We start from the raw sequence: 15,693 nt of genomic DNA on the forward strand, positions 1-15,693 counted from the left end.
AGAAACTGAAGAATTAAGAATTCAGCGGGTAGATTTCAGGAAACGACTGCAGACGGTATATTTAATAGCTAAATACATGAATAAAACACACACAAAAAAAGAACCTAATTAGTCCTGGAGGGAGTTCAGGCACTAACTTATTCGATTTATTTTCTTATTTATTTATATTTTGTCTCGCATATAAATTCATCGTTTGACCCGAACATTTCTGATTTGGATAAGCCAAATCTTGTTTATTTTATTTCTTTTTTTACCTCTTTGTCCTGTAAAACACGAGCTTTGCTGAAGTTGACAGGGATGGGGCTCTCCCAGCTGTCTCTCTCACACAGCGGCTGGTAGAAGGCGGGGCTGATGAGCACACTCCCACCTTTGGCCACAGCGGACTCAGGGGGAGACAGCGGGTCGTCGGGAGGCGTCCTGCTCTGGGCTTTTACGTTTTCCTTGCACTTCTTCATGCTCAGGTCCAGGGTGCCGTTTTCATCCACCTCTATGAGCATGTCCTAAAGACAACAAAGGTGAAATGCACAAAATCTGATGTGCTACAGAAGAGTACAATAAATCGGCGTATGAAAACAAATAAACCAGAGGATAAAATTAAAAGGCATTCTCTCATTACAGCCACAGGAATGTAAATAAGACAGCACAATACCTCATTAATATGACAATGAGGCAATATGGCAAACTTGAACCCCAGTAACATTTCTCCGTAAACACGAAAACTGACTTGAAAAGCAGCACAAACAAACAGTGTATTTAAATAATACATACGGTGGTTATCTCACACCAGACAAAGTACCAAACTAAGCCAGCGTTAATTCTGCTGAACACAAAAAAAAATATAATCACTGGTGTGTAGTTTTTCAGTGACAGCTGTGTCATCTGTTTTCTGGGACACACAACCAAGATGGCAGCTGGGGGGGTGGCTGCTGGTTTTAGGTCATCATTATTATAGCAAAAATTAAAAAGCTTAATGTGGCATAAGTTTCCCCGCTGACAGATGTGTTTGTCGTTTTTGTGCTGAAACGCAATAGCATGATGACTTATGGCTGTTTTATGGTATTAAAAGTTGTACCTCATTAGATGTTGAAATCCTTTCCCATAAATGGAACCAATTATTCAATCCATATGTTTCATTAGACCCTATACATCATTATTTTTTGTAACAAAGAGAAGTGTGTGTGTGGGGGGAGTCTTTCAAATTAATTAAAGGGGATAATTTTCATGAACACTGGATGAGGCTGTCCAGTTTAATTATCCAGCCATTTGATGATGTGTGTACCTAATCAAAATAACATCACTGTAAAACTAAAGGATGCGCAGACTTTTTGTGATTTATTTTTCCTCTAACGTCAGCTGGAGCTAAAAACTAGGACTCTAAATCTATATGTGTTTTTTTCATATAACTGACACGTAAATACGGCCTTTAAACGTGCAAAATTATCCCGTTTTCAGCGAGCATTTTTCTGCATTTGATATTTCAAAGCGTATAAGTTAAAGCACCAGACGACATATCACACTCTAAATATGGCCCCCTTTTTTTCAGACTTGAAAGCTGTTCTTTATTTTGTACGTCTCTCCAAGACAACTAAGCTGTAAACGAGAACAGATGATTAACTTGCTAACACTGTTTTATTCATTCAGTGGGCTGGTACCTGGTACAGGGCCACATTCTCAGCTCAACAAGCTGGGAGACAAGGATCTGTGCTGTGTAGGTGTGGAAACCTTGAATCATCTACAGTACAGTGTGCATGTATGTAACCCACAGAATGCGATCAATATTAATCATGAAGTGACTTGGAAAAAAAGTTGACTACAATGCCATATTACAGATAATGACAGCAGAAGAGATTTTGGATCTGTGCTCTTCTCCAAAAAGAGTTTGGATTTTGTGTGAATTAAACTTTTGCTATGTTAACTCCTTTATCTGATGGGCTTAATCCACTCGAATGCTTTTAAAGACTATCTGGTGTAGACACACAGCCTATGCTGGATCATATAACTAAGCAAAATATCCTCTGCCATCTGCAGCGGGCAAGATGCATTCTCAGACAACAGTTCAAGGTTTTTACATGCCAGCTGATGTCGAAACAAAATACAATACCACATGTTTTATTAAAAAAAAAGGCGAGTAGTTGTAATTGGGAAAGAAGGCTGATTGTACTTCTTCTTTTGATGTGATTACACAAATTTTCATTTGTGTACATTAAAGCTTTATAGAGTGGAAACCTCCTTGTTTTTGTGCCACCAGAGTGCCAGGCTCTCTTTGCCAAATCCAGTCTTTTGATGTCTTCCCTTTTTATACACAAATCAGAGTTCCTTTAAAAATGACCACATTAAATACCTTTCCAAGTGGTCTAATTTGATTACCTTTGTGGAGGTTGCCAAGGGCCGGTCGGCGACAGCCTCCGTGTTCTTCCGGTAGCGGGTGGAGAGGTTAAGGATGGCGGCTGTCGCTGCTGCGGCTTGGAGACCGTCTTCTTTTTTGAATTGACTCGGCGGGCTGTGTTGACCAGAGGTGGGCAGGCGGCCACCTGGAGCACCGAGGAAGCCAGGATACTGCTGAGGGGCTAAAAGACAAATAATTAGCAAATCATTTAGTTATTGAGACACCAGGTGTTCAACCCAAACTTAAAAGTACCCAGAAAAAAAGAAGATTTTTTGTTGTTGTTTTAGCGTCAATCACAGATATTTAAATAAAGGGCAGTCTTTGCAAATATATACAATGTAGATCTGTGTCGTATGTAGATAGAGGTTGTAATTAGTGGCTGAAAAAAAAGCATCTACATTTATCCAACATCCTTATTTACAAGTGTGTTGGGGGGTTTTTTTTTTTCAAAAAATGTGTGAAACTTACAATCAGGGTAATGCATCATTTCCGGGTCCTGGTTGGTCCCCATCAGAGGCTGCTTGCCGAAGACTTGTGCATCAAAGCTGGCGTAATCAAAGCGAATTCTGCTGTACTTGTCCATGTCTTTTGTGAGGCTAGTTTGTAAGGCTGCTACCGGGTGAGAGAGCCTATAGTTCAGCTGGTTCATCTCGAATTTCTTTATTAGGCCGAGGGCTCTACGAGGAGGAAAACAGATGACAATAAAATGCTTTACCGTGTTAAAGAATCGCCTAGGAACTTGTGAGAAAGGTGCTTGGAAAGTTAATATAAAGCAGTAAAGAGCAGACATTGTTTTTAACCATTGAGGGATGCCAGTGCTTTTGTACACTCAGAGTCTGGGATCTGATGTGTGTTGTAGATCCACAGCCAGGTTGCCAGACTAATTAATATAGTAGGAGTGGGCATCCTGCCCATGATATATCCACAGGGAACAAAGAGTTCTGCTCTTTTATCATCTCTAATAGAGAGGAACTCACAGGGACCAGCAACCATTGCTTATGTCTGCTTGGAAAGCTCAAAATAGGCATGTTCTGCTGGGATTGCTGAATAAAAATATTCTACACCGCCCTTAACAATAATAGTGTTTATCACTTTTTTGCATAACCTCAGTTATGTTTGTAGAACTTCAGTCCACTACAGAGCTCGCTGTAATTATTTTCCTGCATGTGACCACACTGAGAGCACTGAAAATGTCATCTGGCATAATACCTCGGTGAGCGGTCAGGTGTTTGTCTGCATTTCAGGCTCTCATCCTGAGGTTTGGAGACTTTCACTGCAGCAGCGATGGGGCAGCCTGAGAGACTGGTTGGGGAGGAAATCAAACACATTAGCCTAATACTGTAACTCATGTATAAACAGGGTGCAGAGTTTCTAATGGATTTCCCCTGTGGATGTACCTCCGGTGGGTGCTACGGTTGCTGTTGACATGGCCTCTTCCTGTGCACCCAGGCGTAGGACATTTGAGGACGTTCTCGTGCATCGCCAGGACTGAGGGGATGACAAAGAACAGACAGACATGACATAAGCTCAGATAAGCAAAGATAAACATTTCTAAATTAAAGCAACATGCGAGACATAATCAAGCTTAAAGATTAGGATGGTAAACACACAACGTATATATATGCCGAGCATTTTGGAAATAAAACAAATACATTTTCCTGCATTAAGTGAAGATTTATATAACCGGCACATTAGAGCCTACAGAGCAAAGATCCTACAGAGACAGAAGAAGAAGAAAAAACACACACGCACACACAAACGGCTTTTCTCATTGTGAGGAATGCTGTAATGTGGCTGAAATGTAAATAGCTTAGTGCAAAGAGAGAGCGTAACAAGACAGCTGATTATATTCTTCAAAACAAACACGTCGTTAAAGGTCCGCTCTGTATCCTTAGAAACTTCTTTTCTGTACATATCCTCCAATTAGTTTGTTGGAGTTGTCTATTTATTTTTGAATACTGCGTTAGCTAGCCCTTTGATTTGCAAATACGGCCTCCAGTCTAAGAGCATGTGCTTTTTTGAAAAAGTTAATTACTTTTTCTGTTCCTTTTGTAACATTACTGTTTAATGTTGAATGTTTGTTGAGTTACATTGAAATGACTTAACAATCGCCAATGTGGGGGGAAAAAAAAAAGAATTCAATATTCACACATTACAACACATTACGAGGAAAAGAGGGAGGGAGAGAGAGAAAATCCTTTAAGTTTATTTGAAAAGTTTTGTGCACGTCTTTGAATTCAGCTAAATGTATAAGCAGGCCTTTCTTGTTTTGGGCTCGTGCTAAGAGGATTTCAATTACCGTTGGCTGATTGTAAAATGTAAAACTGGCCGTTTTTGTGAGTGTAAACCATCCATTACACTGTATGCACACACAGAACCGCTTATGTGACTTACTCTCTGGGGGGACTCGGACTTTATGAGGACACCCAGACAGACTCCTGTGATGAGGGTACAGGCCGGTGGCGTGACCAGTGCCATCACAGCCAGGAGTTGGACACTTTATATCCTTTTTATCTGCCCGTGGAGAATCTGTAGAGTCAATAAAGAAAGATTTTACAATAAAGAAAACACCATAACCACTAACTGATGGCAAAATGAATGCAGCTACGCTGTCTTTAAGAGTACAACTAAAGAAATAAGAGAGTCATATTATATTGTATATATTGTTCTGAATGCGTATTACACAAAGGTCAAGAAACTGAAATATCATGCAAAGCCAGCCTCTCTTTTTTTCACAAATACCATCTATTAATCTGTCATTTTAGTTATGGCTGCAGTTTAACGGAGAGCATTCACTTCTTAATGCCCACCCATCGAAAGATTACATCTAGGATTACACATTTAGCTGCAGTCATTTGAAGAATCAGAGGGAAACATGAGAGGTACTTTAGGAGGATTTAAGACTTATGGTCATGGTTAAATATCCAGTTGATTCCTATCAAAATCCAATATTCTGAGTAGACGCAATTCCATCAGAAAATTTTGTTCTTTTTTATTTTAGACTGTTTATTTATTACTTCACTTGTTGCCAAAATGTTTTTAGTCTTTAAGAGGATTTCCTCCCTCTGATTACCCCACCCCCCTCAAAAAAATGCTTCTTTTATTCCTTTTCTGAGCGCCCAATCATCCAAATCACAAGTGATCCTTTTGATGTAAACTGGATGAAACTGGATTTTTCTTTAGATCAACCTTTTTTATTTCTTATTACCTTTTCCTCCATGATAGGTGAGTCTGCCGTCCATCTCCATCATTCTGTGGTGCCTCCTCTCGCTGGTCATCTGCTCCATGAGGAACCGGTCCATCTCTCTGTAGGCATGGTGCAGGACCTGCCTTTGCTCTGTCTGCAGAGCTATGGCCTGCTCCAGCAGGCTCAGGTTTACCCTCCCTCGGCTCATTTCAAGGCCTCTCTCGTGGAGGCCCAGAGCCCAGGCGTCTAGCCGAGGCGGCCTATCCGCCTCTGCTTCCCCTTCGCTGTCCTCCTCCGTGGGGAGCAGCCTGTATCTTAAAGCTTCAGCCTGAAAAATGTTCGCTCTGCCCAGTGGACCACCTAATTCTAAGTGAGGCTCTTCTTTCACGTGGTCGTTCCTGCCTGTAACATCTTCAGAGAGTCTGGAAGGACTGCAGTCTAAGCTGTTCACCTTGGCAGACAGAGCCAGAGGCTCCCACTCGGCTTCCCTCATGTCTCCATATTGACTCTGCGGCGAGCTTGTACTGCTCATCCTGTCGTGACTTTGGTCTTCTTCATTATTAAGAAACTCCTCGTCATCTTCATCCATCAGAGGTTCAGATGTGTCCGGCTCACACTGTGGCGAGCCGACAGACGTAACTTCAGACCATCCAAGTGAACTGCTGGACTTTGCTGCCACATCATGGCAGCCATTTTTGTTAGTCACTCCATTGACTGTGTTTAAGTTTCCATCTAAAACAATAAGACAACGCTGATTATTCGACATGTTCAAGTCTTTGCATGCTGAACTTGCTCATTTGTGACCCTTCAGTCACATAACATGATAAGAATTGTGCGCCCATGGTAATCTTCTGTAAATCCTTTTAAGGTTTTAGATTTTGTGTTACTTTTCTATGAATAATATCTTGCGAAAAACATGTTTTTATAACCATTTATAGGATTTAAAAGAGTACATGATGCACTGGAAAGATAATCACAAGGTTGTTAGATTTCCAAGCAATTCCTCAAGCATATTTTAGATAACATACATAAACCTTCATTCTGCTAGTTCAACATGAAACCCAGACATGAGGAAGACAATTGTTTTTTCACTTTGTTGTTGTTTCCAATTGGAGCAACAACCCAATATAGATTTAGGACAAGATTATGAAAGGATTTACACTGCGTTGGGTGGAAAACATCAGTTTATAATTAGTTATGTGTATTTTAAAGTGCAAGCCAAGCAGCAATATGTTGTCATCCGAAAAACCGATTTGAAAAACATAATGTACATCTTGTTTCGAGGGATAAGAGCAAGAAAAGTGAAGAGGATTCCTGAAAACAGAGAATAGAGAAAATAGATAAAAGAGACAAATCTCTGTAAGATGGTGCTGTGTGTGTGGCAGAGCCTGATCTAGGAAAAGCCAGCCATACACCGCAGTCACAAAACTGACGATAGTATTTGTCGGGTACAAACGGGAGCCCGCTTTGCCCACAAAAATGAGAGACTTAGTGAACTTGACCCAAACTTGCTGAAAATGTGAAATCTTTGGCTTAATTTGATTAGATTAAAAGAAAAAAGAGCCATTACAGCGCTTTAAAAAAATAATAATTTTCAGGGCCTTTACATGGAAAATTAATGGTTGTCAAAGTGTCAAAAGCTGAACTGAAAATAAAAAATTATCAAGCTTTTACGAGTAAATTTGACTGAAACTGTTAAATTAAAACAGGTATTTGTGAAATATTGAAATTACATGTCTAATGTGTGATGTTGTGACGCTGATACGAGCCTTTCCTATGTTCTACATGCTATTTGCTGCCTGAATTTGTGCATGTAATATAATGAGCATATTAAGATCTTTAATTCTTTTTTTTGCCTCCACATATTTGCTGCTTACTGGGAAGCTGAACACATATAATATTATTTGAGATTAAAATCAAAGGAGGGATACTGCAGTAGAAGGTAGATTCATCACGAAAAAGTTTTAACGAATAAAAGCTCTTCAACAAATTCAGATTTTTATTAAATCAAGCAAATTACTCAGTGTTTAGCTTTTGGCACTCTGTATCCTATGTGGGTGTTAAAGAAACCACATATAATGTTTCGAGTGCAGATGAATAAAATATACACGCATGTCTTCTTATATATAATCTCTTTTTTCCGGCTTATTTTGCTGAGTGCTCTAAATAATTCAATTTGCACCGACCTTTGGCCTGCCATCTTTTTGAATAAATCCAAAAATCCCAGTCATACGCACAGAAAGCCACAAGATTGTGTGAAACCTTATGCACTGAAAGTCTGATCAGTGGAACAGACAAAGAGGGTTAGGGTTATCCCTCAAAATGCATCTGAGACAACGCTTTATTAACGCCACTGATCATATTAAGTCATGGTCAGTGATTAACAATGGAAAGCTATCATCTGGATTGATTCAACAAAATCTCTCTTGATCCTCGAAAATCATACAAACTTATGTGCTATTAAAGCTCTTTGGACTGTGAGGGGTTTTACTTTCAGTAGGCTGCACTGGAAGTCTATATCCTCTTAAGTAGCCACACATTAGAGGCCAAACCAAAAAGTCGGATTCAATAGATTGAGAAGATAGATAGAGATGGATTGTGAGAATCAGATCACACAGTGCAGAGGACGGTACAGATACAGGCATTATCAGACAGCTGCGACTCATTAATGGGAGCGACACAAAAACCTAATCCTTGCCAAAACAGCTTTAAAAAACGACAGAAATTATGTGGCACTAATGAAAAAAAAAAAGGCTAAATATACGATTTCCTGCATTGTTAAGTGCACATGTCTGGTTTGACATGTCTGTGCTTTTACATGCGTTTTTGCTCAGGCGACATTACCGTGTGTTACTATCTGTTCCCTGCTGTGAAAAATATTTTAGAAAGAGGCGTCTAAAGACAAACCCTGTTGAATGAAAAATTAAAGCCAGTTACACATATTTACATTTATGAGGCAAGCAACAAGGGTTTTGTTTTTCATCCAGATGGACTCCCAGGCCTGACACAGCCGCATACAGTCAGACAAGCACACAGACATCCACACACACACACACACACACACACGTATATATATGCACACACACACACACACACACAGCAGTGCAATGAAAAAAGGAAAGACACGGAGGAAAAAAACTTGGATCCCTCCGGTGGTTTGTGTGTTGGAACAGGTGAACAGTTTGTACTCCAGAATAGCCATTACCAGCACTCTGCAGCAGGGCTGCAGTTGGCTGGAGTTGAACACAGTGTGGCTCAACCAAACGAGAGGCTTATTTTTCTCCCTTTTTGTTAAAATGCAGATATGACCAGCTCCCTACTGCAAAAATTCTTACTGCCTCCAGTCCACTTTTCCAATTTTTGTTTTTACCACAGGAAAATAGCCCCCACATCTGACAATCACAGCAAAATATGTTCTGAATATGTTTATCAATATTCGTGTTCTTTTGACACATTCAGATTTTTTTTAGATTTTTAAAAAATTCTGGCTTGATTTTGTTTTGTTTTAGTGAATATCAGGTTCAAATAAGGGGAAAAAAATATATAAAGCAGTCAATCAATGATAAATAGAAAAAGTATCTGGAATACACAACAACAAAAGGAAACACTGGTGATGCACAGTGAATAACTTAGATAATTGTAATGTAATATGAACCCAGGAAACAAATAAATTCCATTTCCAATGAATCCACACAATTTAGTGAGCTACTCTCCTGGTCCATTTAACTACACACATGTGTACTATAATGAGCTGTAGACATTATGCCTAATTATGTATTAGACTGTGTTAGAGGGCCTAACAAAAGCTTTTGAAAGGGACAATTACGTTTGTTGCTTAGTTACATCGTTAAAAATATACCAAATCAGTGCAGATTATAGTGGGCGAGAATGCACATGTACACCACGAGCATTGTTGCCAAAATGCACAAAATTCAATTTATTAGGAAAAAAGAAAACATTTTTGCTTGTGAGAAGGACGGCGGCATAAGTGAAAATAAACAATTTTTAACTGCTGCAGATGAAGTGTTCCTGTGGGTAAGTAAAAAAAACAAAAGTAAAAGAAAAGGAAATAAACCAAAAAAAAAAAGAGTAAAACAGTGGAACGCCAGCCAAGCAGCGGTGACAGCTCATTTGTTTTTCACAAAAGGCAACTTCAATAAAAATTTTGTAGAAAAGAATGGAGGAAGTTTAATTTAAATCAAAGTGAACTGGTGCACGCCTCCATTCAGTTTCTCATTCTATGGATTCAATTGATTTGGACTGGCTATTGAAAAAGGACAGATGAGGGGTCTGAAATTTGGCCTCATCAAAAGAGGGTAAAGCCACGCCAAAAATATCATGGCAGATCAGCTGTCAAAACTTCAATTTGTGGATGTGAGACACAACTAATGTGGACCCAGCAGTGTAGTCTTTCACTTCCACTGCACAATGACTGCGGCTGCTGGCTGATGGTAGAGGGAGGGAAATATGAATGCAACAGATGGGATTTTAAAATTCAGCGTCAATTGTTCATCAAAACAGACAAAACAACAGGACATCTGTTTACCTGCTGGAGTGTCAATGTTCCTCAGCTCTTCTTTGTCCTGTGGCGGTGCCAGGTCCTCACTCTCCTCTTCACATGCCTCGCTGGGGCTGTAGTGGCGGGGCTTCATCAGCAGGGACTTTCTCTTGTTGATGGGGGCACCCTGCACCCCTTCCTGAGCACTCCTCTTCCTCGCCATGGACCCATATGGGCTGGAGGGGAACAAGGGAATAGAGGAAAAACCCAGCAGGGTCAGCGGAGGCCTCAGTTGGCCTATTTTAAACTTCAGACTACAGTTTTTTTAGCGATCACATCTAAGATTTGGGAAGAACGTGCTTCCTTTCTGGCTTAAGGACGAAAATGTGCGCGCACGCCATAAAATGCTTACCTGTGAGTCTCGGTGATGGAGTCAGCCAGCCCTGTGAAAAAATAAAGGCCAAGAAATAACAGATAAAAAAGTTGTGTTTACATTTCCACTGCAGCAGCACAGCATCTGTCAACATGTATTTCATCTAAGGGTTTAAGGCAACTGACTACTTTTGGGCTATTAGTCACGAAATTTTACAATGTACTGTAAATATTTGTTTTGTAGATAATCTTTTAGGGATGATACCACATGGGCTACCCGCGCTTTATCCAAGCTTTTAGCATAGATTTTTTTACTCCCTTTTACAATGCCATCGGGTATAATCAGCATAAGGATGTAGAAGTGGTCTCTTCATTGATCTGAAAAGCTTTTCATTCAGTCTGCTCATTCTCTGGGAAACCAACAGTAGCTCATCTTTTGACAGTGTTGACAACATGATCTAAAAGGGTAAATCAATTTTCCCAGAGGCCTGCATAAATCTCATTCACAAGTTCTACCCCTACTCCCATGAAGCACGACCAATAATAACACTTTTCATGAATTTTCCCAGTTGTAGTAATAGCTCCAGCGTGAGCAGGAAGGCCTCAGAGGCCCTGAACACTTGCATAATGACATATCCAGTCTAGAGGTTTTCAATCACACAATATATACACACTCCTTAACTAATTTGAGCCAGTGTTCCAATTTAATGAAGTTATTCCCCTCTGAATAATGAAATGGCGGTGCAGTGCTCTTCAGACCGGTAAGATAATACATAAAATTGACAGTTATAAAGTTGGATTGTTGAACTGATACCCCTAGCCCATGGTGATAAGTGGAATACGTGTGTGTGTGTGTGCGTGCATATCTGTGTATGTGTGTGTGTGTGTGTGCACGTATTTAAAAGCAAACTAAACCTGAAAGCTGCACTCACCTGTGTTACTGTCACATGTTTTCAAGGTTTGCTCCTCACCTTCAGAATCCATCTGCAAATAAACCATTAAATGTACAGATGAGCAACTAAAAGAGCCATTTTAATCCATTTAATTTGTATTAATTAAATTCTCTTAAACGACAAAAGGCTTAAACACTTAATAGATTATTGTGGATTTTTTTTTTTTTTTTTTTTTGCTTTGTTTGGCAGGTAAGCAGAGTTACCAGAGACACTGAGCCTCAAAATCTTTTTTGGGGGGGGGAACGGCAACATCACAAAGAGCTCTAAAAACACCAGTATTATGCAAACACATAAAGTATAATGTCAGGAAAAAAAGTTTCAAAGGTGAGTAAAAATGTAATGACACTAAATAATGACATTAAAGTACGGACAGCACCTCAGAGTGTGTGTTTAGACAAAAATAGTTGCTAAAATCCATCCACTCTCGCTGGCTGTTGCTTGTGGGTCCCAAATAAAACCTATTAAACATAATTATTCCAGGCTGATGGTGGCGTATAGTGGTCACAGGCCAGTGAAATCTGTGAGTCATAGGATATGCTGTTACTTTTCCCTGGTAATGGGAAACATGACTCCTCTCTCTCGTTTGCTGTTGTGATTGAAGGCACTGACCTGTCATACATTTATAATAGGGGAGCAGGTGTGGCAGTGATGGACCTTAATTTCCTTTAATAAACCTTTTATGTGCCACACTCTTAATGCCACGCCGGGCCCTCAGAGGTCCTGCTCATAATAGGTTCATTACTTTTGATTACTAGAGCCTATTGAGACAAACAACTCCCAAACACTATAGATTACATTCTGTAAAAATGAATGTACCTCATTAGTTTGTAACACTTTTCCACACAGACATGCTTTAACATTTTGTATAAATGTGTTGCTCTGAAGGCAAAATGTTGGTCTTGCATCATGCAACCTGAGATTATAACATGGACATTAATCAAAGTTCAAATGATGTTATCAGTGCACTGAAATATCACAGCTGACTCATAATGTTACCAGGGTGTTTTTACCCCCCTTTCTTTATGTGACATTTTAGATGTGCCTATCTTATGTAAACATTTACATAACTTTCTTATATTATTTTATAGTATCTACATTTTCTCTGGTCGGTCCAGAATATTGTGTGTTATGTACGTGAAGTAAGCAAGCTTCATAACATTAATGATTATATTAATAGGAATAATAAGAATAATAGATGGTAAGTATTGTAAGCCTAACCAGTAAAAACAGTTTTGATATAAATAGTTTTAGTGGCTGTTTTGTATATTTAACTAGAGCTTCTTTTTCAATTAATCAGTTTCACGTATAGAAGTCTGATTCTGACAAGAAACCCTTCTGTTTGTGAGCGCTGCTCCAAAATGGAGCCACACAGGCATTTCTGACGCACTGTTAGCAGTCATCGTGACACAGTACAGTTTGTATCAAATCCATATAACAAGGAGTGACACGTAACAATAAAACAAGGAAGGCCTTGTTAGGTATCTGTGGTTTCCTAACAGGTATTCCTGGCATGGCAACAACATGGGTAAACATGTGATGTGGAGTGTTTACAAAAGCAGAACAAATAGATACAATCAGGGTCAAATGGGAGCTTTTATTGACATCCCCTAAACAATCTGGCTAAAATCATTATATAAGTTACCTTTTCATTTTTTTTTTTCTCCTATGACAGTTCTTCTGGTTAGTGGATTATACATTTTACAGGGTGACTTGTGATGGTGTAAAGGGTGATAATAATAATCTACATCAAACCTCCACATGTGGCATTTATAAACAACATTTTGCACATTTATGTAATTTATCATTAATATTTGTCAGGAGGTACAGCCCCAAACCCTCTACACTCATAAAGACAGGCAGGTGTAATAATGTCTTCTCTGTACTGAGAGTTACAATTGTTCACAAACATCTTGTGTTAACAAACACAGACTGTCCTTAAAAATGTTAAAGGGACAGGTTAATATAAAATTTTACCAGTGGAATTTAAAATATGCATCTTTTTACTATATGATACTCTAATTCTAACATATTAACCACCATAATTATCTGCTAAAAATCCAATTAATTGGCGGTGGTCAGTGATATTCAGTCAAACTAAGTTAAATAAATATAATTTGTTTAAGTTATTGTGCTGAACTTAAATTCATAAAAAAATCCACTTTGTAAAAATTGTAAAGTAGGTGGTGAGACTTTTTTTCAGATTTTGAAGGTGTGCATGTCAGAAAAAGTTCAGATCACTGATCTAAATCTAAAACTCTAAATCTGTAAAGAAAGATAAATATATAGAGAGTTATATCACACACACACACACACACACATATATATATATATATAAAAAATTTTCTTTCTTTCTTTTTTTAATTTCTTCCAGCTGTGCACACAATATAGAGGAATAACTGGGATTGCAGTAAATTCACTCAGATTAGAACAGTATACAGGAAAGAATAATGACAACAGTAAATTTTAAAGCTTAATAAGCTTACTGTATTTATATTTTGTCTATAGGAAGTCACTGATTTATCTTTACTCATATATTTGTGAGTTCCACACCTACACACTAAAAAGCAGCACAAAAAGGAAAAGAGTAAGTGATCAACATTTTGCATACTTTAATGTTGGTGAAACACTAGTGTGTCTTTAAAGTCCTTGCATTGAAATAGTGCTGAGTAAATCTCTCTCTAAACTTTCTACTAGGCTACAAATCCAGTTGAGACAACCTGACATATAAAAGGCAATCATCACTTAACAAAAAGCGGATTCAGCAATAGCCTTTAAAGAGTATACTATCTGCCAGCCACCCACAGCCCTGCATAAGTAAAAACCAATCTCACTTTATGATCACTGTGGTCAAAGGAGCAGTGGTACTCCACCACTTAGCATGCTACTTATCCAAAACACTGTTACACAAGCATTCATCCCTTTCTGTCCCTAACAAAACTTATTTTTTACTCTGTGTTTACACTCTAGGCTCTGTCTGTGCCACGTCTGCGACAGATTATTTACCTTTGATTGTAGTTTCCCAAGCGCTCTGTAGAATAAGATGCCAGATCCACACTGTTCACCCTGGTTGACGATTTCACGCTTGTTATCTTTCAGGAAATGATCATGTAATTCATTATCTATGAAGAAAAAATAAAGACATAAATACAAGTTTAAAATTTTACCTCACAATCTGTTACTTTTTCACATATCTCAAAACCAACTTTTGGAAGGTTTGTATTGTTGCGTGAACATGAACATGTATTCAGAAAAAAGGTGGAAAGAGCATATTAATATCTCGCATGGAATAAGGAACACGATGCAAATTGATTGCTTGACAGGGATCAAATTGCTTGCTTCTAATTAATACAAAACATCCAAGAGGGAAAACAAGGATGAACACAATGAGTACATTAAGCCTCTTCACTTCACAGATCTTATTATGGAATTATTTATTTCTGTTAGCTTTGAAAAAAAGAAAAAAAAACATCTTCTTAATTATAGCTCACAGAGCGTTTCCCCGGAAAAACAAAACTGGGGGAAAAAAGTAGGGGGGTGGGGGTGGGGGTTATTCACTCAGTTTCATTAGCATATGAAAAAAGACTCACTACTATTCGGGCTTGTTCGTCATCTGCTGAATCATATTTATGCCCCCCGCACACGCACACACACACACACACCAAGTCCAACATAAATAATGCTTCTCAGAGGATGGTTTCCCTGCGTCTAGGGCAGATTTCTCAGGGGGAAAGGAGGCAGCCTGATGCTGAGGGTCCATGAGATTTTCTATGTGTTAATCTGGCTGCTAGCTGTCCTTGAGCCCAGCCCATTCCCCCCTAACCCCATCTGCTAGCATTCCCACCACAGAGGAGAGAATGGGCTGCGACTGGGGATAGAAAAAGAGAGAGACCTTCCCAGTCCAGCAATCATGAATAACCATTGCCTCGCACCATTATCAGAGAGGCTGGATCCAAGCTGAGATGGTGGAGAGCAAATGTCTGTAAAACACCCCAACGCTCCTGACGTTACTCAAACCGCACTCTCGCATTTTGTTGTAAGTGATGCTATTATTATTATTTTCAAATAATGCCTTATTAATACTGTGCAGCTGCTGTGGATATTCATCACTGACCTTGAGTCTTTGTGTCCCCTTGTTCCCAGCTTATCCGTGCACTTGGGACGCTCTCGTGTAATTAACACAGACATTATTGTGATGGAGTAAAAAAAACAAAAAACAAACTCTGAGCAGATACCTCATCTTGAAACCAATAAAGCGGGCCAGAGTAGCAAAGTAAGATTCTGGAGACCATAAAATTAA

General features: G+C 39.0%; 1 protein-coding gene across 4 annotated transcripts in view; it reads right to left on the reverse strand.

Annotated features, from left to right (window-relative positions):
* The window catches only part of st18 (ST18 C2H2C-type zinc finger transcription factor), a 41,108-nt gene that overhangs the window by 7,360 nt on the left and 18,055 nt on the right, over positions 1 to 15,693 (reverse strand). For all 4 annotated transcript variants that reach the window (XM_005476420.3, XM_005476419.3, XM_019348455.2 and 1 more), the window contains 11 exons: positions 14,400 to 14,515; positions 11,376 to 11,427; positions 10,484 to 10,514; positions 10,120 to 10,307; positions 5,595 to 6,305; positions 4,781 to 4,915; positions 3,784 to 3,874; positions 3,596 to 3,688; positions 2,855 to 3,063; positions 2,368 to 2,567; positions 255 to 500 (listed from right to left, as the gene is read on the reverse strand). In XM_005476420.3, the coding sequence (XP_005476477.1) occupies positions 255 to 500; positions 2,368 to 2,567; positions 2,855 to 3,063; positions 3,596 to 3,688; positions 3,784 to 3,874; positions 4,781 to 4,915; positions 5,595 to 6,305; positions 10,120 to 10,307; positions 10,484 to 10,514; positions 11,376 to 11,427; positions 14,400 to 14,515 (2,072 nt within the window). The remainder of the gene's footprint in view (positions 1 to 254; positions 501 to 2,367; positions 2,568 to 2,854; positions 3,064 to 3,595; positions 3,689 to 3,783; positions 3,875 to 4,780; positions 4,916 to 5,594; positions 6,306 to 10,119; positions 10,308 to 10,483; positions 10,515 to 11,375; positions 11,428 to 14,399; positions 14,516 to 15,693) is intronic.

Source organism: Oreochromis niloticus, linkage group LG18 (genome assembly GCF_001858045.2).
Source record: "Oreochromis niloticus isolate F11D_XX linkage group LG18, O_niloticus_UMD_NMBU, whole genome shotgun sequence".
Taxonomy (NCBI): Eukaryota; Metazoa; Chordata; class Actinopteri; order Cichliformes; family Cichlidae; genus Oreochromis; species Oreochromis niloticus.